The 24,018-nt window shown below is 44.8% G+C and overlaps 1 protein-coding gene across 1 annotated transcript; it reads right to left on the bottom strand.

Moving 5' to 3' along the window:
* Positions 1-59: 59 nt before the first annotated feature.
* mgat3b (beta-1,4-mannosyl-glycoprotein 4-beta-N-acetylglucosaminyltransferase b) lies at positions 60-23,655 on the bottom strand. The gene is made up of 5 exons (XM_058072150.2): positions 23,025-23,655; positions 5,319-5,751; positions 4,582-5,234; positions 3,111-3,393; positions 60-3,010 (listed from the first exon to the last, which is right to left on the bottom strand). Exons 2-5 carry the CDS (start codon positions 5,748-5,750, stop codon positions 2,513-2,515), a joined length of 1,866 nt encoding a protein of 621 aa, XP_057928133.2. The 5' UTR covers position 5,751; positions 23,025-23,655; the 3' UTR covers positions 60-2,512.
* Between the last annotated feature and the right edge of the window lie 363 nt (positions 23,656-24,018).

The following is a 24,018-nucleotide window of genomic DNA, read 5'->3' as shown; positions in this document are numbered from 1 at the left end:
TTAGGTTGCGGGAAAATTGTAATATTGAGAATAAAGTCAAAATATTATGGGAATAAAATAGCTGGAAAATAAATTTAAAAAACAACATAAAATAGGATTTTTTTTTACGAGAATGAAGACAAAATATTAAGAGAAAAAGTCACAATTTTACAGTAATAAACTCATAACACCGTGAGGAAAAATAATGTTTGTCGCATAAAGCTGAAATATTCAAAAAAGTGTTTTTTTTTACAGTTGCATCTTTTTATGGAGCAAAAACTTCCTGATCCACCCCCAGCTTGATGAACCCCCCCCCTTCTCTGTGCATGCATACATTTAAAAAGCAGGCTTTGCTACACATCTTAAAGGAGACCTATTATGCTTCTTCTTGTATTCTGGTGTTAAACCATGCCAAAGTTTCAGATTATGAGTTTTGCACATTTTTGAAGTGAACCTTGAAAGAAGTTTGGAATGGCTCAAAATGCTCCGTTTCAGAAGGTGTGGTAAAACTGCCTCTTTGTGATGTCACAATGGAGCAGACTTCCTTATATGGGCGTGACTGTAAGCCAGATAAACTCTGCTCTGCTTCCTCTGTTTACATTGCTAGCAATTGCTCCTAAGGGAAAGCCACATTTGTTTCCAATTCCTAAAGACGCCACCTTCAGGCACAAGTGGTTGGAGTTTGATTCCCTACCAGCAAAAGATATGCTTTTTAATCCGTCACATTGGAGTGTTTTGTAAACGTAGGCCAGCTGGACTAGCTAAACTGACAAAACAGACTAAACTGTTGTTTTCCAATGTTACTTGGACGTGTGGAAGAGTCAGAAGAGCAAACAGGAAGTAACAGCAACCTCAGCGGAGTGGACTTGCCTGGAGGCGGGCCATGGGCGGAATACATTAAATAGACACTTTTCACAGGAAGCACAAAATCCAAAGAAATACAGCTGAATAGGTGTAGATTCTGGAGGAACTAGAAAGTTTTTATATGCTTTCTGGTTATTGTGCGTCGCTGCTCTATCGGAGTCCACAACTCAATGCAAAGGTCGGAAAAAATGATAATAGGTCCCCTTTAAAACAGACATTTGATCATTTTGTCTTGTGTGAATATGCTAAGCTAGCATGATGTTAAATGTAGTATGAAAAAGTCGACATAAATGTATGGAAATACAGCTGAATAGGTGTAGATTCTGGAGGAACTAGAAAGTTTTTATATGCTTTCTGGTTATTGTGCGTCACTGCTCTATCGGAGTCCACAACTCAATGCAAAGGGTGGAAAAATGATAATAGGTCCCCTTTAAAATAGACACTTGATCATTTTGTCTTGTGTGAACATGCTAAGCTAGCATGCTAGCTAGCTATGAAAAAGTCGACACAAATGTATGGAAGTGCAGAAAACAGGAAGCGTGGCCTCGTCGGTAGCGGCCACGCCGACGTTAAGGCACCGTGCCAGAGCTGCTATTAGCCCGCATCGACATCCCTGCAGAGGTTTAAGCGGCGCAATGTGCCCCCCACACCCCCACCCCCCATACCCCCCGCAAGCGTAACACTTTAGCTCCATTAGCGAGGCGTTAGCGTCACTCGATTCTTTCCATCGCCCGAACCTCATTTCCGCTTCAACCGCCGCTGCCTGGTGGAGTCTTCGTCCGTCAGACGGCTGATGGAGTGTTTACTTTTAGCCTACATGTTTGATTCCCTTTACTCGCGTGCGTCCTTCAACATCTTAATGAACGTTGGTGTATATTTTTGGATTAGCATGTGCTTGTGTGTGTGTGTCACGTCAATCAATGCGTTTGTCCACGTGCCCCACAGTGTGCATGTGTGTGTATATTTGTGTGTTGCATGTCCACTGTGCATTTGTTAAGTGTGTACACAAGTGTGTTCCTACCGGTTGTGTGCCTCCAAAAAAAGTCAACTTGTACTTTCTCAAAAAGAGAAGAAAAGTGAGTCATGCTGCTGTGAGCGAAGATGACAACACAATCAGGGTTGACCTCGCATGAACAACTACACACACACACACACAAAGACACACACTTGATGAACCCGCCTACTCGTCTTTCCTGTCACACACTTTTGTTTCCAAGGAGACAAAGTCATCCTGACTGCTGCACACAACACTGACGGGTCATAAGACACATGAACGCTAATTCATCACACACACACACACACACACACACACACACACACACACACACACACCTGCAATTCTCATGTACAAACAGGAACACAACCTCCCTATAACACACACACACACACAAGTGCATGAATGATGAGTGTGTGTGTGTGTGTGTCCAAACAGGAAGGGATATTCACGTGAGCGGCTGCCATCGCTGTGATGCGCCTCAAAGGCGGGACAATCAGGCGGTAGCCACGCCCCTTAAAAAGTGTGGGAATGAATGAATGATTTGGTTACTCCAGTGGTCTGTACATCCACGACGTTCCCTGCGGGACTCCACTGACGGCGTCCAGTTTTTTTTTTAAGCGAGTCCGAAGCAATCGCCGTGTTTGGTGTTTATCCAAAAAATGGCCGCTTCCGCTACACGTCGCTATGCGTGGGCGCTCGGCTGTACGGGTTCTCCAGGAGGTAGCGGTACCTGTCGTAATGCTCCAGCATGTACCTTGGGGCGTACATGTGCTCTTTGGGGTCCACTGGAGGGTACTCCTGCAAGGAGCCGTCGAACCAACCCCCCGTGCGGATGAGGTCTCGGATGTAGTTGAGGTCGCGTTTGTCCTCGTAGTCTCCCCAGCGCGGGAAGTCCCCGTTTTGCGCCGATGTCAGCTTAAAGTGGATACCCTCAGGCGTGAAACACCAGGAGCAGTGCCAGCCGGCAAAGTGGAAGGGGCTGCCCACCGACCACTGGACCAGGATGTGGCCCATGTCGTTCTCGTACTTGCGGAAGCCCGGCATGGTGTAGTACTCGCGCCGCCGTAGCATGATGCCGTTGCAATCGTAGACGTGGCGGAGCATCCCGACCGTGCAGCCTGATATCACCTCCAGAGAGCCGAGCTGCTTCCAGAAGAAACCATACAACGACTGCAAAGAGACCACAGAGACACCAACTTCCTGTTCAGAATACCAGAAATCCTGGATCACAGAAAATTGATACTCAATAATAATCAATAATTATGGCTACCTTGCGCATGTGGAAAGCGACGGGTTCCGTCCAGCCGTCAAACAGCTTCAGGAAGAGGAGACCTTCGTGAGCCGGGATCTCATCGGCGTCGTTGATGACAAAAACGTCGTCCGGTCGGACTCCGACCACCCGGGACATACCGTTGCGTGTCAGGAAGGTGCGGAGGTAGTCATCGGCGATCCAACCGTCCTGCCGCCCGCCCTCCGGGAAGTGGTCGAGGTACACGTACAGGAGCTTGTGGCGGATGTAGTCGTACGTACCGTTGAGGAGTAGCCGAAGAAAACTGCGGACAACGTTTTATGACAGTTAGAAAAAGTACTACCACTTAGTACCGCAAGCTCAGGTTCACCTGGAAATCACTAACGCTATAGATCACAGGAAGTGTCAATCAATCATGACATCCGAATAACTAAATTAGAAAGGTACGAAATAAGAGGATTTGTTCTGAAATTGGTCAAAAGCTACTTAGCGAACAGGAAGCAATACATACAGCTAGAAGTATACACATCTGCAAGTTCATATATTACTCGCGGAGTTCCCCAGGGGTCAATACTGGGGCCAAAACTGTTCAACTTGTACATCAATGATATCTCCAAAGTTACAAAAGACTTAAAGCTGGTATTATTTGCGGATGATACCACTGCTTTTTGTTCTGGAAGGGAGTACAGACGAAACCATTAGAAAGGTCAGAGAAGAAATGGTCACACTAAAAAGATGGTTTGATGATAATAGATCAGGGGTCTCAAACAAGCGGCTGAACAAATTCTAATTTTATTGTTAGAACTCACCTCGTACTTTTGGTACGTGACAAAAAAAAAAGAAAAAAAAAAGAAATAAACTTTGGTACGTTAAAATTAAATCTAATTAATTAATTAATAATAAAATAAATTAAACTATATTAGGAAAGCAGGAAGTGAACAAATTCTTTTATTGTTAGAACTCACCTCATACTTTGGTACGTGACAAAAAAAAACAAAAAACTTTGGTATGTTAAAATTAAATCTAATTAATTAATAAAAAAAATAAAAATAACAAACTATATTAGGAAAGCAGGAAGTGAACAAATGTAACAGTTACTAATTGTAAAAGTACCAGTACCAGAGAAATATGATCTCAGGAAAGAACTAAATGTGAAACACTTATATGCTAGGACTACGTTAAAAAGCCATAGCATTTCAGTATGTGGAATCAAACTATGGGATGGATTGAGTAAGGACCTCAAACAATGCACAACGATGAGCCAATTCAAGAAACAATACAAGCAGTTGATGAAAAAAAAATGTATTATGGAAAGCAGGAAGTGAACAAATGTAACAGTTACTGATTGTAAAAGTACCAGATGGAGGGGTAGGATTTACTAAGTTTTGCTTCTTCCTACTCCTTTTGGACATGTGGAACTGTGAACTGATTATGTGATGCATTCAATTGTCATCTGATGCATGTTCAAATGAAATACAACCATTACCATTACCTCAGAGGTCGTTTCTCTCCGTAAGCCGTGAAGTTGGATTCGCAAACAAGGAACAGGTCGACAGCTTGGGCGAGCTCATGAAAGCGAACGTGCAGCAGGTCGAATTCGTGATTAACGTTAATAGCGTTGATGACACGGCGTGGAGTCTCTCTGGGGGTCAGGCGCTCCTTAGTGGGCAAGTTGGAGTGGTAGACCATGGTGGGAACGCCGCAGTAGGGTCCGTGCCATCCTGGTCGGCACACGCACTTCACCAGACGCTTGCCGCCTCTTGATCTCGCCTTGGGTTTGGGAAGGATAGACGGTTGTTGCTGGACCTCCAGAGGTTTACGATGTCCGGCCACCCCTGCGTGTGCCCCGTCCCCGGCCACATTGGCCACCGCTCTGCCGGAGTTGTCCTTCTGGCTCAGAACCTCCGTGCCCTGCCTGAAGCAGAGCGCTCCGGCTTTGGTTCGTACGAAGTACGAGGTTTTGTCATCTTGAAGCTGGTGAGTGCGAGTGTGGAGATCTCCCATGGATTCTGAGGAGTCTCCCAGTTGTTCCTTGAGGAATACTGCCGGGTGCTCCACTTCCGAGAAGGGGACTTGCAGGATGTCAACGCCTGCAGGTCGGGCAAGGCGGGTGGGTTCCCGTGGTTGGAGGTGGTTTTCATCTCGCTGTGACATTGATTCAGAATATTCCAGGGATTACTTCCAAGCCGCACCTTCTCATCAAGAAACCAATCACTGTTCAGAGCTTACCTGACTTGGAACGTCTCCCCGCAGGCTCTCCTCTGGTTTCTCCCACGGGTGAGGGGGCGCCGGCTCCTCCCTCAGTCTCATCTCTAGTCCCGCTCTTCTGACGATGCCGCTCGACATCAACCCCGGCCCCAATTCTCCTGCCACGCCGCCCACATCCCCTGCCCCTCTGCCTCTGGTTTTGGTGTCCGATGAGTGAAGAGCAAGCAGAGGCGGTGCCTCCTCGGGGGACGTGGGGCTGAGCGGGGTGGCGGCGATTCCCTTCTCTCTCCAGAAGAAACCGGTGACCATGATGAAGGACTTGATGTTCGGGTAAGGGGCGGAGAGCTCGCGCAGGAGGGAGACGTAGTGGAGGGCCTTGTAGTAGTGCAGGAAGGAGATGACGCACAGGCCCACCGTGCACAGCAAGAACACCCTGTGACGCCGCATTTTCATCCTGGAAAGACCACACAGTTTCACTTTCACTTTCACTTTCACTTTCACTTAATTCCCCTCATATCCACTAAAAATTGTCATGGTATGTAGTATTCTATGCTGGTCACTAGTTGTCAGTACTGTTATTGTCATTTTGGGTGAGACACACAAGCACCAGATTTGATCGCTGGGTTTTTAATTGCAGGTTTAAATGATGTCACAACAGTCACAATAATCCATAACACGTGCTACTGTTGGGGAAACTCTTATTATGTCTACTATTGCAGGTGAAATTAGTATAAAGGTGATATAGGGGTATTATTTTCTGTCGAGAGGGCTCTAATCATTTTGAGAAGTGTTTTTAGAAGGTTGTAAACAGGTTTTCTAGTGCCGCACTACAAATCTATGTATAAAAATATTGCATTGATAAATAAGGAATCCAACTTCGCAGACCTCACAGCTAGGAGACCCGTGTTCAATTCCACCCTCGGCCATCTCTGTGTGGAGTTTGCATGCTCTCCCTGTGCATGCGTGGGTTTTCTCCGGGTACTCCGGTTTCCTCCCACATTCCAAAAACATGCTAGGTTAATTGGCGACTCCAAATTGTCCATAGGTATGAATGTGAGTGAGTTTCACTTTCACTTTCACTTAATTCCCCTCATATCGAGTAAAAATTGTCATGGTATGTAGTACTCTACGCTGGTCAGTACTGTTATTGTCATTTTGGGTGAGACACACAAGCACCAGATTTAATCGCTGGGTTTTTATTTCAGGTTTAAATAATCTCACAACAGGCACAATAATCCATAACACGTGCTACTGTTGGCGAAACTCTTATTATGTCTTCTATTGTGGGTGAAAGGAGTGTAAAGGTGATATAGGGGTATTATTTTCTGTCGAGAGGGCTCTAATCATTTTGAGAAGTGTTAGGTATGAATGTATGTATGTATGAATGTGAGTGTGAATGGTTGTTTGTCTATATGTGCCTTGTGATTGGCTGGCCACCAGTCCAGGGTGTACCCCTGGACTCTCGTCTGAAGACAGCTGGGATAGGCTCCAGCACCCCCACGACCCTTGTGAGGATAAGCGGTAGAAAATGAATGAATGAAGTAATCCAACTTGGTAATTACTACATCGGCAAAACCCAGCAATCATATATACTCCATACAAAAATATAGTTTGCAATGTCCAAAACATGCAAACACATTGGAGGACGTGCAGGTAGCGATGAATATACTAGTACTAGCTTGGCGTAGACTCACCACAACAGACATATGATGAACAGACAAAGTAGACAGGAAGCTGGGGGCTAAATACTAAATACACACTGATTGGACCAACAAGGAACACCTGGACTAGACACAAGTGGGAGGAGCCAAGACACAAACCAGTACACAAAAACCAAAACACAACCAAAACCAAAGAATGTTGCGTTATGTTGTTATGTTCATGGTGGCTGTGATGCAGCTGTACTCAGATCAACACACACACACACACACACACACATACACACACATACGTACACACACTAAGTGAGCCATATCAGTGCATCATGCAGCTGCAGTGCTGAATGACGAACTGCTTCCTCAATGTGCTTGCTTACAAATTTTGGTCGTCAATGATGGCGGGATGTTTTCATGCAATGCATGTTTTTTTTTTCTATCATATGATTACACTTCCTTTTTGCCATGTTTCCAAAAGGTGCGTACGCCCACTAACCTCAAAGTCGGCGTACGGGTGCACACACTTTCACACGAGTTTATCAGAGCTTTCCAATGATACCAAATGTGATGGGTGGGGTCTCTGTTATCTTTGATTACATCATAAAAGACGTGCATTTTATGGGAAGAGGTAAAGTAAGTGTATTTATTCATTTATTCTCTAGGTCGTGGCTATGCTGGAGCCTATCCCAGCTGTCTATAATACTTTTTATTCAACACATTTTGGCTTGTAGTTGGCATGACCAGTCCAGGGTGGACCTCGCCTCTTGTCCGAATACCGCTGGGATAGGCTCCAGCACACCTGCGACGCTACTTTTGGTAAAAAAAATGATGGAGGGTAGTTGCCATGTTTTCTATAAGTGTCTTAAGAAAATATTGAATAATTTTAACTGTATTTGAGCCTAGTCTACGTGAACACATCACCAGCGTAGGTTGCCATGGCCACGCGATGGTTGAGGACCGTCACTCTTATCAGGAGGTTCATTCTTCAAAATTCTCCTATTCTGAGCAGAATGTCTTCCTTCTTCTTCTACCGGATTCACGGGTCAGCAGCTCGCTGAGTGAAATGTCAGGAGAAAGCCTGCGTGCTAAGCCATCCTAAATAATGCACACATGGAAGCATGTGCGCAGGACACAACATTAGGGAGACTAAATTCTTTTCATTGACAGCGTCAGCGAAGTATTCATGGAACAATGACTTCATTGTTATGCATCCTACTGAGAATACTTTGTCATATGCGGACGTAGCCATGATGCTAACTTACAAACATTGTCTACTACTGTGTAGTATGTACCTCCTTCCCTCTGTATTTTGGTAATGGTAATGGTTTTATTTCATTTGAACATGCATCAGATTACAATTGAATGCATCATATAATCAGTTCACAGTTCCACATGTCCAAAAGGAGTAGGAAGAAGCAAAGCTTATTAAATCCTACCCCTCCATCTGGTACTTTTACAATCACTAACTGTTACATTTGTTCACTTCCTGCTTTCCTAATATAATTAATTTTTTTAAAATTAAAAAACAATACATTTTTTAATTATTTTTAATTTTAATCAATTTTTAATCTTAATTTTTTAAGTACGAGGTGATATGAGCATGAGTAACTGTTACATTTGTTCACTTCCTACGTTCCTAATATAATATAAATTTTTATTTTTTTTTATTAATTTTTTTTTTATTATTGTTTGAGGTCCTTACTCAATCCATCCCATAGTTTGATTCCACATACTGAAATGCTATGACTTTTTAATGTAGTCCTAGCAAGTGTTTCAAATGTACTTCTTCCCTGAGATCATATTTCTCCTCTCTTGTAGAGAAGTATTGGATGACATTTTTAGCTAATTGGTTATTTTTAGCCTTATGCATTATTTTAGCCGTTTGAAGATGAACTATATCAGCAAGTTGAAGTATTTGTGATTTTAGAAATAAGAAGTTAGTATGTTCTCTGTAGGCGGCATTATGAATTATCCTTACTGACCTTTTTTGCAGTACATTTAGCGAGTGATTTTCTTACTATTGTCATTGTTTTGGTCACATTATTCAGTATTATTATATTTGCAGTCTTTGCTGCACCAGAGTGAGCCCTACTGTTATGCCCCCCAAAAGCCCCCAAAACTATAGAAGTGTTTTTTCACCCCAAAATATGTATATTTTTCGAAGGTGAGGCGCTCAGAGTAGAGAAGCCGCTTGAGGGCATCTCGCCCGAACACCTCCCTGGTGAGGTGTTTCTTTTGTCATTAAGGCCAATATAAATAAACTAGACTTGACTTGTAGGCATGCCCTGGAACAGACTGAGGACATGCTGGAGGGATTATGTCTCACTAGGGACCAGGAAGTCTTGAGACTGCTGGCCTTGTGACCTGGCTAAGTGGAAGAAAATGGATGGATGGTTAAAAAAAACACCCCTCGTCCCCCCCCTCATGGTGTATATCAGGGGTGTCTGAATGTTTTTCCTCATAATGATTTTTTTTCTCCTTGGAATACAACATTTTATCATTGTTAAACCATTCCAAAGTTTCAGATATGAGCTTTGTGAATTAAATCCAGCTGGAATAGGTGCAGATTGTGGAAGATCTAGAAAGCTTTGTGTGCGGGTTATGTTGCGTAGCTGCTCTATAGGAGTCCACAACTCAATACAAAGGCCCCAAAATTAGCATAACATTTTCCAACTTTCCTCTTGTGACGGTAACATATAACATATACATGTTAATACTTGATGCTACTATACGGTTATACTGTATATAAACATATCATAATTCATTATTATGACATTTTGTTAGAATATTCATTCATTCATTTTCTATTATTATCCTCACAACGGCCACAGGGGTGCTGGAGCCTATCCCAGCTGTCTTCTTTGGGCAAGAGGGCGGGGTACACCCTGGATTGGTGGCCAGCCAATCACAGGGCACATATAGACAAACAACCATTCACACTCACATTCATACCTATGGACAATTTGGAGTCGCTAATTAACCTAGCATGTTTTTGGAATGTGGGAGGAAAACGGAGTAACCGGAGAAAACCCACGTATGCACAGGAAGAACATGCAAACTCCACACAGAGATGGCCGAGCAGGGTATCGAACCCGTGTGTCCTAGCTGTTAGGCCTACGCGCTAACCACTAGTCCACCGTGCAGCCCCTGAAAAGAAACATGAATTCATTTTCTACCGCTTATACTCACAAAGGTCGCGGGGGATGCTGGAGCCTATCCCAGCTGTCTTCGGGCGAGAGGGCGGGGTACACCCTGGACTGGTGGCCAGCCAATCACAGGGCACATATAGACAAACAACCATTCACACTCACATTCATACCTATGGACAATTTGGAGTCGCTAATTAACCTAGCATGTTTTTTGGTTGTTAGAATGTACATTAAAATATTTAATTTCCCGTTCCGTGGAAATTCCAGCAGGTGGCGCTGCGGCAAGTGTGCATGAGAGAAGCGTGCAAGGGAAGCAAGTGCGTGAACTTGTGGCCGGAGGGCAGGAATGAGGATGGAGCGCAAACACCTCATCCATAATTCATCCACCGCCAGCCGCCCGTCACGTTCCTCTGCTCTTTGCTGTCGGCGCTCAGGGTGCAGACACCACTTCCTTCCACTCCATCCATCTTCATCCACCTCGAGACCCCGCCCCGCCCCGCCCCACAGAGGATGCTGCTAGAAGATGCTCCGAATCATCTCTGATGGAGAGATGAGAAGTGTCGGTCCAACTTCCTCTCACTTTAGTGTGTGTGTGTGTTTGGAGAGGCACACATTCACATCATATGAATGAAGGTTGTCATTGTGAGAAGGACCGCTCGTGTGTGGGAGTATTTCCCAGCTTCAAAAGGTGATAAAAAACAGCGAAAGTTGGTGGAATCTCATGAATGAAAGCTAGCAGGGGTTAGCTTAGTTTAGCACGCTCGAGTGGTTGAGTGTGTACGACCATATTTTCACATTTTCAGGTTCTGCATGAAAAAAAAAACCAAGAAGCACATTTATTTTTGAACACAGCTCATCTTCGACGTAAATAGAAATTCTCCACATACACGGAACACACTACCATGACCGTTCTTCAAAATAAGAGCACCGTTTGCCCTAAAACAAGCATGTCATAAAAGAATATGTATCTTCCACATATAATAGCTTGAGAATAAATTTGTTTTCATGTGATAATTTTACATTTTTATGCCCTGCATGTTTTCATGGTATTAAAATTGCTCTCAGCCTAATCCAGGGGTGGGCAAACTACGGCCCGGGGGCCACATCCGGCCCGCCAAGTGTTTGAATACGGCCCGCCCAATCTTTCCAAAGTATTTCATTTAAACTCAACATACAACCTTTGAGCCAACCTTTTGATGGTTTTATCAATGTCGTTTTTTGACATGGTCTGTTGTTTACAAAGTGTTCCTGAAAAAAGGGACACAAGCACATAATAATAGTAATAATAATAATAATTATTATTATTAGATTATTATAATAATTATTAGAAATACTATGATTATTATAATTATTATATTAATGCTAATTATTATATTAATTATATAATATTATTGTTATATTTGCATATTTTACATAATAATAATATAATAATTATTATTTTAATTTTATTGTAATTATTATAATATTTTATTATTTTTAAAATATTTAAATATAAATATTAAATAATAAATAATAATAGCAGATTGCATGACAATTTTACAGATACAATAATACCAGGTGGACTGTTACGTGTAAAATATATAGTCTGCCCCCCCCGTAAATTTTGTCATATCAATGCGGCCCGTGAGTCAAAAAGTTTGCCCACCCCTGGCCTAATCCATTGGTGAGGAGTTGCATCAGCACCTCCTTCAGCCTCTTGCGCAAAACACACGTAAAAAAAACGTATAAATATATGATCGGAATGGGGAGTTTGGGTTTATAGAAATATTCTGTATGACTACATTTTTGGTACCGAATGAGTTCATCACGCAGATAAAAAAGGAAATCGAACTGGATAATTTTGCCATGGATTCATATTGAAATATCGATACTTCCCATACCAGCTCTTCAAGCTCTGAAAGCGATTCTCAAATCAAAATATCGATACTTCCCATACCAGCTCTTCAAGCTCTAAAAGCGATTCTCAAATCAAAATATCGATACTTCCCATACCAGCTCTTCATGCTCTGAAAGCAATTCTCAAATCAAAATATCGATATTTCCCACACTACAAACATCTGAGCTCATGTTCGTCAACGTCCTCCGAGAGCAAGGCGCTCCCTTTCTCCAGTTGAGAGCCTCCAAAAAAAGCTTCTAGCACATTCCTCAATTCACACTGACCATTTTACTTCAACTCAATGCAAGTGTGTATGTGTGTGTATGTGCGCGTCACAATTAAAGCGATGGCGAGGACACACAAAGAAAAGGAATGTGGGGAAAAAGGGAGGCGTCACATGACCTTCATTTCTGTCCTATTTTAGTCAGGAGGACAGTCTATTGTCTCTTATGAATTAACAGGCTGAATATTATTCAGGGACGCTGTGATGTTTATCATGTTGATAAGGACAGTTGCAGTTTCAATGACCCATTTTTTTCCCGCATCAGAAGATTACAACAACGATTTCTGTACTTGATGCTATCTTGCTAAGTGCTAACATGCTAACTGTTAGCCTGTTACTTTGTCTAAATGCAAATATGCACGTAGTATGGTGTATGGATATGATAGAACTGCCTTGGCACATTCGGTACTTTGTGTCTTGCTAGGTGCCACCATGATGCTAGCATGCTAATTGTTAACATGTTAGCATTTAAGGCAAATATAGACATGGCATTGTAGGATGGCCTTGGCACTTTGCTATAGAGTGCTATCTCGCTATGTGCTAGCATGGTAACAGTTAGCATGTTAGCTAACAGTTAGCATGTTAGTAGTGGGGGCATCATGCCAGGACTGGAGGAAGTTCAGCCTGGTCCGGATGGACTAGTGATGCTATCTTGATGCTATCTTGTTAAGTGCTAACATGCTAACTGTTAAATGTTAGTTTGTCTAAATGCAAATACGCACGTAGTATGATGTATGGATACGATAGAACTGCCTTGGCACATTCGGTACTTATGTGCTGTCTTGCTAGGTGCCACCATGCTAATTGTTAGCATGTTAGCATTTTAAGCAAATATAGACATGGCATGATGCAGGGACATTGGAGAACGGCCTTGGCACATTCGGTACTTATGTGCTGTCTTGCTAGGTGCCACCATGCTAATTGTTAGCATGTTAGCATTTTAAGCAAATATAGACATGGCATGATGCAGGGACATTGTAGAACGGCCTTGGCACTTTGCTATAGAGTGCTATCTCGCTATGTGCTAGCATGGTAACAGTTAGCATGTTAGCTTTTTTGCACCGTGTGAACGCAGGCCAGTGGGGGAGGCACCATGCCAGGACTGGAGGAAGTCCAGCCTGGACTGGTGCCAGAACTTGTTTGTCTTTATGAGCAAAGATTGGGCATCAACAAGGAACAAGAAGAGAAGAAAGTAGAGTATGAAGTAAGATTCTAGCATCCTGCTCATTTCCTGCGATTTTGCTTTGCTTACGATTTTCATTTGGCAAACTATCCTCATTTCCTGGATCTTTTTTGTTCCAATCAAGCAAGTGTGGGATCAGCCAATCTCCCCCAGGAAAGAAAAAACAAAGACATGGGAAGTGGAAGTTAGAGAAGAGGTCCTGGAATGCATCGCATGAGTTTGCATGATTGCGGACCACGACGGGTCACCTGACGACACCAGACACAAGACAACGCCGTCCATTGTCCATTTCACTCACTGCGTCTTTGTCTTTTACGCTGAAAGCTGGCTTGAAGACACAGCAGCACATACCTGAGCCCAGCTCTCATTACACAGTGCCGCTTCACCAGTGTCAGTGAACGCATCATTCAGCTTCTAAAATGCTGCATTATGCCCCTGAAACAGAAAAGACTGCAGAGCTTCACGCACGCTCCATTAAGCTGATGGACAAAACATCTCTCTAAGTAGCCCAGCCTACAAAATAAAAGCCTCTTTCACACACAGACGCCAACTCGCAGCCGTCACAAAATATTCAACATTTAGTCAGCATGGAGCAGCGCTGGGGTGCCCAAAGCGCCATCCGGAAGAATAAAGTATGAATATAAGTATGAATTTACGAGAATAAACACATAAAATAAATACATTTATAACTTATTCTCATAAATGTGCGAGAAAAAAAGTCTTCATATTACCAGAATAGTCATAAATTTACAAGTAAAAATAAGTACATTTAACAATGTCGTAAATTTAAGAGAATACATAAAATAAGTACATTTACAATTTAAGAGAATACATAATATAAGTATATTTACAATAACAACGTCGTAAATTTAAGAGAATACACAAAATAAGTACATTTACATTTAAGATAACAATGTCGTAAATGTAATAGAATACATAAAATAAGTATAATTACATTTACGATAATGTCGTAAATTTAAGAGAATACATAAAATAAGTACATTTACAATAACAATGTGATAAATTTAAGAGAATAAAATACATACTTTTTTGTCATGAATGTACAAGAATTTTTTTTTTTAATGTTTACTGAATAAGGTCGTGAATTTACACAAAAAAGATGCATGTTTACGAGAATAAATACACTTAAAAAATGAATTGACAACTTTTTTCTCATAAATGTATGACGTAAAAAAAAATGACGTAAATTCATGAGAATGAAAAAAAGTCAAACGGCGATGTAGTCCATCTGCTGCTGATTCATTTGCATGCATGCAGCATCTGACACCGTGTGTACCACAGTAGCGCCGTCAGGAGACAACAGGGCCTGTGTTTGTACCACACACACACGCACGCTGTCTATGTGTGTGTGTGTGTGTGTGTGTCCAACAAAAGGTCTAAATGATTTTACCATGTAGGCTGCAGCTTTGGCCAACATCGGATTAGTTGTAGCGCTGGAAATAATGTGTACTTCCTCTGTGTGGACATGTTTGGAAGAGGATAGCACAGTGTGTGTGTGTGTGTGTGTGTGTGTGTGTATGACTATAGGGAACAAGACTGCTGCTGATTTGGGTACAGTGCTTCTCATTGTGTGTGTGTGTGTGTGTGTGTGTGTGTGTGTGTGTGTGTGTGTGTGTGTGTGTGTGAAGTCAAGCTCCAGCCCAGTCACTCAACACTGTAAATGTGTGTGTGTGTGTGTGTTTGGCAGTCTTGCAAAAAACATTTCACAATAAAAGCACACAAAATGGTGTTTGTGGAGAAACACATCCATTCCCAGTGCAGCATATGCAGGGTATACAGGGTGTGCAGGGTATATAGGGTATACAGGGTATGCTCATTGTGACTGAAAGGCTTAAGCAGACGTCCACAAGCATGGTGGACTGCTTTTCCCTTCAGGGGTCGCCACAGCAAACCAATCTCCTCCATCCAACCTTGTCTTCTGCATCCGTCTCTCTCACACCAACTACCCTCATGTCTTCTTTGACTACATCCAAATACCTGGCAGCTCTAAACGCAGCATCCTTCTACCAACATATTCACTATCTCAACCATCTCAGTCTGGCCTCTCTGACTTCTATCTCCAAGGTCTCTGATGTACTCGTTCCTGATCCTATCCATCCTGGTCACTCCCGATGTGAACCTCAGCATCCTCATCACTGCTACCTTCAGTTCTTTTCTTCTCACTGGACCAAACAACATCGCTGGTCTCACCACAGTTTTGTATACTTTATCCACCCCAGCGGTGGACCGCTTCTGTTGACATTGCAAAAAAAAAATTCCAAAAAGTTGGGAAAAAAGATAAATTATTAAAATCACCAAATCATCAAATCAATCAAGTAATCCATCAGTGACTATTATATTTGACTTATATTTGACCTCCTGGATGACTCCCTGGGGAGGTGTTCAAGGGAAGACCCAGAACTTTGATGAACTGTTAAAATGTTAAAATACAATGTTAGCATTTTAGCATCACATGGCATTATTCAGGATGTGGATTTGTAGTTATGATAAACAGGAATTCTCACAGGGTACATAGATGCAAATCTGTCTGAATTCCAAATGCTACAACCTCGGTGGTGCTTGAGGTTAGCAGTTCCAGCTGTATCCAGCTAGCAACATTTAGCATCTGGCAAGTTCGCTTAACTGAAGGCCTGTGATGCATGTTGAGATGATGCACGTGTGGTGGTTTGAAAAACTTTAGAGGCTTAATTTACAACAATGTCAAGCAGGCTTCGCTACACATGCTCAAATAAAGCTCTGCCAAGAACCCATCAGTCAGCTACAGATGTGAGAGCTGTTGTTGTCGGGTTTGAGGGAGCCGTGACGACATGAAAGCAAACACGTTGTCTTTCATGAGTGACAGTGGACACCGAGCACGCACGCATGTGACCTACAGAAACACACATGGTGGCTCTTTGGTCTTTCCTTGCAGGCTCGCTGCTGCTAAATGAAAGCTGGGAGGGCAGAAGGCGGACACGACAATCCTGTTGCTTCACATCCACACGACAAGTATTCAACATTTCTTGTTAGTAATCGCATAGGAAACCTAAAAGCGTCCCAAAGGGTGAGAATTCTTGGAATGTTTGAGCTGCAAAAAAAGCAGAGTGGGGCGGCTGTGCCATATGTTCCTGGATAATTGAGAAAAAGTCCAGCACATGCTTCTAATTTGGGAAGAATCTCCTTTTCCACGAATGTTTCTGCCTACCAAAGATCACAAGTGCTGCTCTGCATATTTCACATACGGCCCAACTCACATGCATTTTATTTGGGGGGGTAAGGAAGAGAAAAAACTCCTCCCATAGCGCACATACCGCACCCCAGGCCCACGCCACCGCCAACGCTGGCCATGCTAGCTGAAGCTAATTAGCATAATGATGAGTATTACTCCACAAATGTAAGCTCATTTTTGAAAAGAACATGGCAGTCAAACACATTGTGATGTGTAGTGTTGTACACTGGTCACTAGGTGGCAGTAATGCAGGCACAATTATAATAAATCCAATTTGTATTATTAATTAATTCATTCATTTTCTACCGCTTTTTCCTCACGAGGGTCGCGGGGGTGCTGGAGCCTATCCCAGCTGTCTTTGGGCGAGAGGCAGGGTACACCCTGGACTGGTCGCCAGCCAATCACAGGGCACATATAGACAAACAACCATTCACACTCACATTCATACCTATGGACAATTTGGAGTCGCTAATTAAACTAGCATGTTTTTGGAATGTGGGAGGAAACCGGAGTACCCGGAGAAAACCCACGCATGCACGGGGAGAACATGCAAACTCCACACAGAGATGGCCGAGGGTGGAATTGAACCCTGGTCTCCTAGCTGTGAGGTCTGCGCGCTAACCGCTTGACCGCCGTGCCGCCCAATTTGTATTATTTATTAATTTATTTCATACAAATAAATTAGGAATTATTAATACAATTATTGTTCTAAGATAGGCTGCACGGCGGACGGGTGGTTAGCGCGCATGCCTCACAGCTAGGAGACCTGAGTTCAATTCCACCCTCGGCCATCTTTGTGTGGAGTTTGCATGTTCTCCGGGGATTACGGTTTCCTCCCACATTCCAAAAACATGCTAGGTTAATTGGCGACTCCAAATTGTCCATAGGTATGAATGTGAGTGTGAATGGTTGTTTGTCTATATGTGCCCTGTGATTGGCTAGCCACCAGTCCAGGGTGTACCCAGCTGGGATAGGCTCCAGCACCCCCGCGACCCTCGTGAGGATAAGCGGTAGAAAATGAATGAATGTTCTAAAAAAAAAATATATATATATATAAACATAAAAAAAATAGTAATATAATAGGCCATTATGCTGTACATAAATATGTTTTTAGCTATAGACCCCCCCTCTGTGGAAAGGAGTTGCTGCATTCAATATTAAGTACTTTCTGCAGCGAGATGGAATGGGTCGCTGATGGTGAACGTGTCCCATCAATCAATCGATCGATTCGATAACACTAAAATTAGGTTGAGACGAAGGCGAGGCGTCCATGGAGACTAAAGGTGATCTCGTCCACGAAAGCAGCAGCAGACGAGGGGCTTTCCCGGATAAAATGAGGTGAAGTACAGTGGCCACTTGAGGCATTGTGTGCATGTGTGCGTGTGTGTGTGTGTGTGTGCGCTGGGACACTTTCCCAGATGAGATTGTGTGTTGCGGGATAATCCTGATGAAAATGTCCTTCCTCCTCCTCCTCCTCCTGCTTGCATTCCATGCATCCATAAACACTCGCTCGCTCGTCTTGCGCTTCCTGCCACAGCAGAGAGAGACCGATAAACCTGACCCGGGTCATTCATGGAATATTCTATAGATTGTAGTTTGTTCCAGTAGATAATGGGTCTCAAACTTGCGGCCCGCGAGCCAAATGCGGCCCACAGGATGCTAGTTTGAGGCCCCAGCCTTGATTTTTTAATTTTTTTTTATGTCAGTGCGTCCCACGCGAGTTTGATATGGATGCCAAAAATGACGCCATTTTGCCCCGCCTATACCATGATACAGTCTGGAGGCCGGTTCCAACGCTTCTTACAGGGAGGACCTGCTAGCTCGGGTTAGCTAACTCCAGGCGCTTTATTTCAGCTGCTAAGCTGTTTGTTTTGTCCAAATCAATAAATAAGACACTGTCAATGGTCCAACAACAACTCCGACATTGGATTAGCGGTGAAGCTACAGGCTTATGACGCTGGGTACAAAAAAATGCAGGAAATTATTTGTAAATAAAAAAAATATTTTTGTTTTTTTTAAACCCTGATGCGGCCCAACCTCAACGAGTCCATAGCTCCAGTGGCCCCCAGGTAAATTGAGTTTGAGACCCCTGCAGTAGGTAAAGGCCCAAAGTCCCGCAGATGCTGAGGGTTCATGCGTGGATAATACGAGAGGCCGAGCATCATCTGTCAGTTTGCTTGTAAATGGCGCTGAAGGCTCACGGAAACAAGCAAGGACGTGTGTGGGGGGGTGGGGGTGCGGTGTGGGGGTGACCTTCAGTTGAACTGGCATTGACGAGAAGCAACCTGCAGTGTCACATGACCTCCCCACAATGCATGGTCAGCTATCTGACCCATCCCTGGTGTTCATGTACACACCAACACTGGAACATCGGAAGGGGACTATTGCTTGTTTACACGCCTCATTTACACCCCCCCTCTGGTTGTTCACATGACCAAAACATGTGTACAGGAAGTGACGTACAGGACGTCAAACGTTTCAGTGTGTTTACGGAAGAAAAGATGGCTGCAGCGTGTGCTGTGCAGTACCACTGATTTCATTTCTCAAAGCTTTTACTGCTTTTGGTAGACGGACTGCGCCGAGATGGGCGTGGCGGCGCACCGGGGGAGGTGTCCACATTTTCAGTGTGGCGCAGCGACAAATTTCTGACAAAAGCTCGCCAGCTCTGCCAATTTCAAGGATTTTTGCGCAACGGGAGTCAGTATTTTCTCAACCGAAGGATTCTACAGAGGAGATTAAGAAGAAAAGGGAAATAAAAAAAAATCTGGATATTGCCGTGAGCCTGACACTTTTTAAAAAATAACATTCGGATGACAAGAAGAACTCTTGCCCACATCGGTGAGAGCGAATCAAGGTAAGTGCGTCTTGCTGACAGTTTAGCATAGCGGTGCTAGCATGCATGAGTGCTGCAGTTTACTGAGGATAAACACCGATGCCAAGGATGCTAGAAATTCACTTATGGTGGTGCTGCCATAAAGGAGGGATTCACGTATGCTAGTAAGAACGAGGCTGTAGGTGTTTGGACAAGCCTGATGTTTGGTTGCTAAAGAATCACAGGTATTATGCATTGTTTTGTTCGGAACTCACACATTCACACACATTCACACACACATCAGCAATGTAGTGACATCAATGAAACATTGCGGGTGGGAAAGCTTGGCCTGGTGGGACACTGGGTAAGTAAGGTGACACTTGAGAGTGGGCGGGGGTGGGTAGGGGGTGCACCCATGGGTGGTGGCGGGGGTGCTGAGGAAAGGACAGAGCACTTTCTATTTCGGCTCCGCTTAAACTGGGCCGTGCTGTCTGACAGGAGGCATTGGGGAGGGGGGTCGAGCGAGGGGAGGCCTTATTTAGAGAAGCGGAGCTGGATGGGAGGGGGTGGGGACGGGGGGGGGGCGCATTATAAGGAGTGGACCAAGCCACAGAATAAGAGGTTGGTGTCCAACGAAGATGTTCCATTAATGGCATCACATGATTATACAACCCAACACGTGTGAAAAGCAGTAGGAAGAAGCAGAGCTAATTCCGGGGCTGTCCACATGGGATCGTTTCTGCTTCCAAAGGGCAAAGTATTTTATGGTTACATCCTTTCATCTACATAGAAATAGCCTTCTGGGTGCCCTGAAATGCTATGTTAAAAAAACAAAGAACAGTGGACAGTGAATACTTTCTTCTGGTGATAAAGATGTGTGTGTGTGTGTGGGGGGGGGGGGGGTGGATTGTTTATTTTTCCGAATGATTACTTCTTACCTATATCATGAATCCCCTCTGGGAAAGACAAGGATCAGTAGTACACATTTTTGTTTCCAAAAATGTGAAAAACAAATACCAAAATAATAACCTAGCTAGTCCCATTATAATGTGTTTAAGACTAGACAGACTAGACACAGCGCAGTGAAGAGTAGCTGGAGGATGGACACAGCCAGACTGGGAAGACCACAACAACATTTCCTTGGCCACGGTACGATGGCCAGGGCAGACGGCCCTCGTCACGAGACAAACTGGATGTCCTGCAGCTCCTCACCCGAACGGTAGACGGTAAACGCCCACCCACCCCCCGTGGACCCAGAAGAGAAAAACAGCAGCTTTCATGTATTTTTATGTTCCAGCCTCCAAGGTGAGCGGGAGGGCAAAACAACAGGAAGTACATGTTTGCAAACGCCACGCATTTTCTTCCCTGTGCTGCTTTTGCTACGTGGACGGGCTGGTGTGTGTTTGTATAAACTCCATGGGAAACTGTAGAAACATGTGTCAAAAAAATGGAAAGAGATGTCTTTTTCTCTCCAGGAACAGTGGAAGCACAGCCAGCATCCTGGTATATGTGTGTGTGTGTGTGTGTGTGTGGCACAGCTTAACTTCCACAGCAGCAGGATGTGATGCACTGTGTGTGTGAGGCTAGCTTAGCATCCTATAGCCGACCCACAGTAATCATGGACTAATACTGAATTTATTTCTTATACAGCACCAAGTTCACCCAATGGGTTTTTTGTTTAGTTGTCAAAAATATGCTGCAGTGCCCCGAAGTAAATAAATGTAGATAAGATATGATCGGGACAAGCGTGGTCGTCTTCCCTGCGGCAGCATCACGCTACACTAAGCTGTGTCTAGTAATTACCTCGCCCGTCAGCCGGCCGGCGGGGCTTAAAAACGCATCTTTGTGTGGCCGACTCGCAGCATTGAAGGCCAAAGGCGGTTCAGGAAGCGTGGCTTGCAGTCGGGTCAAATATGGCCCCCCGCGTCACACGATTGGGGGGTAGAGGGGTTGCTGAAGCCACGCTCACACCTGCTGCTGTGAAGCCTGCCAACGCGCACCAGAGGGGGGACTGGCTGGGACCTGGGTGGGTGGGGGTGTCTGGTCTGACCCACTTTTTTGTGACTGTGCCTGAGCTGGACCCAAAGTCCAGCCTCCAAGACTTTTTGACTCCAAGACTCCAAGACTCCAAGATCTCAGAAAAGATCAAGGGTCTGCTCACCTCTCACAACAACAACTCTATTCATGTTTGCTCCTGAGCAAGGCACTTAGAGAGTCATCCTCAAGTGGCATTCAGCGCCATATCAGGCTCACGCCCTCCTGGTTGGCTACTCCCCATCTGGAGCTTTGGATCAATACCTGAACCCAAAGAAAGACCTGGGGAGAGCCAGACCTCCTCTCATGGGAAATTAGAAGGCTGCTGCGAGAGGTGTGTGGGGTCGGGGGCTTGGGTGTCAGGTGCTCCTCCAGCTGTTTGGGAGGGAAAATGGATGACCGTTTCTATTAATAGCGTGCATGAGCAACACTTACGGCAATAATACGACTGTTAAACTGTACTCATGTTACTCTACTAAATACTTCTTTTTACACTTGTGTAATAGTTCCACATTTAAGTGCTTTTAGGAAGCCCTGCTGTGTGTGTCGCTAAGCTAACATTGTCATGTGATGCTAAAGTGCTAACATTACATTTTAGCATTATGCTACGCTAGCCTAGTCGCTGACAAAAACAAAACAATCCAACATACAGCTCCCATGTCTGTCGCTGACTGACAAATATTTTAAGCTGTGTAGCGAAGCCTGCTTTAGGTCGTTGTTAAATGAGCCTCCACAGTGGTGCACAACATCCAAACCCCCCAAACGTGCGTACAATATATCTGAATGTGCGTTGGCTGTACTAATTACGCATGTGGGGTGCATGTATGGCACACAAGGGGGTCGCAACCCACAGTTTTTACAAAGTAGTACGCACAAGCCCAGGGGGGCTTGGAGGTGATCTCAAGTCCACGAGAAAGAAGGTTTTCCCTTCTGCAAACTGAACGACAAGCCTTTAAAAGCATCTTCCCTCAGAAGTTTGAGCAAACACACGACAGAGACAATATATTTTTATCCCGCTAGGTACTGTTAGAACATCACTAAAAAGTCCCGTTTGAACGACAGGCGACCTTTAAAGATGTGAAAATATTACTTCAAACTTTGCTTGAGCAACTAAAATTGTTTATGCTGGCCACAGTTTGACCCTGGAACAGAGTATTTTGATTAACAACAAGAAAAAATGTAGCATCAAAATCATTTGGTTTCCCTTAGGAGAGGCACCACTGTAAAAGGAGAGGTACTGCACCATGTGGGGGCGCACAAGAGCAGTTTGGGGGTTCTATGTCCTGCTCAAGGGCACTTCAAGCAACACTCAGGAAGCTAAAAACCCTTTCCATCCTTCTCTAATTTGCTTTGCAGGGCAAACCCTGAGAGACAGCATGGCTGCTGTTGGAGCATCATTGTGGAAAGATCCAGAAGCCTGACGAGGCCATCTGTGTTCTTACGATGAGCAGCAACTTCATCCAGCATCACACACGCACACACGCACACGCACAGGTCTCCTCTTACCCATCTGTGCTTGTGTCGGATGTCTTTCAGTGCTTCATGGTGGATGAGAGCCCTGCTGGTCCGAGTCTAGTCCGCTGGAGCCGCTGTGTCGTCGCATCGGTGATGCCGGAGGCGCTAAGCCGGGAGGGAGGACCTGGCTGGCGGCTAGAGATGGTGCTAGCGGTGGTGGTGGTGGTGGTGGTGATGATGATGATGGCGATGATGGCCTTTCTCCCTCGTTTTGACTCCACGGTCATTCGAAAGAAAAACCCGGATTATGATGATGGTTCCAGAATCGATGGCGGCGGTTTGTTGGAATAACGTTCAGAGGAGACGAGAGGCGCGGATCATCGTCGCAGAGAGAGAGAGAGAGAGAGTGGGGGAGAGAGAGGACGTTGATCGAGGGATGAGGCGGGACGTGGGGGGTGGCTACGCGGGGGTGTTGATCGCCGCCGTCCGCCGTCAAATTCGCCGATCCTGTGTCGTGTTTCCCAGCCCCCCCTCCTCGTCGTCTTCGTCTTGTCTTCTTCTGGCTTTCTTCCCTTCCTTCCGTCCTGCGGCCGGCGTGACGCCCTTTCCGCTCCAGGGGAAAAACAAGATATCAACCCGCCCCCCCCCCTGCTCTCTCTTCCTTCCTCTTCTTCACTCCCGTTTCATCACCCCCCCTTGCCCCCCCTTGAACGGGCAGGTTGGAAGGAGGAGTGCGGAGGGAGCAAGTGAAGGGGGGGGGGGGGTACACACACGAAGACAGCGAGTGGAGGGAGGAGCCGTGGTGGACCGCCCCCCGCCTCCCCGTCATGCTGCCGCGGACACGTGGGGGGGTAAGAGGGGGGTGCACCGAGTGCGGATAGGAGGACGTGTGGAGTGGGGGTCTGCATAAGGGAGGAAATATGAGAGGGGGGGTGGTGGTTGGCGGGAGAAGGGTTTGTAATGAACTTGTGAGGAGGCTCATGCAGTTATTTGTCCTGCATAATATGAGACCCCCCCCCCACCACCCCCTCCCCAAACCTGGCTA

Source organism: Doryrhamphus excisus, linkage group LG9 (genome assembly GCF_037039965.1).
Source record: "Doryrhamphus excisus strain RoL-2023G ecotype Guam linkage group LG9, RoL_Dexc_Guam_v1.1, whole genome shotgun sequence".
NCBI classification, from domain to species: domain Eukaryota; kingdom Metazoa; phylum Chordata; class Actinopteri; order Syngnathiformes; family Syngnathidae; genus Doryrhamphus; species Doryrhamphus excisus.
The sequence above is the reverse complement of the archived record's forward strand: the minus strand, read 5'-3'. Positions and strand labels throughout refer to the sequence as shown.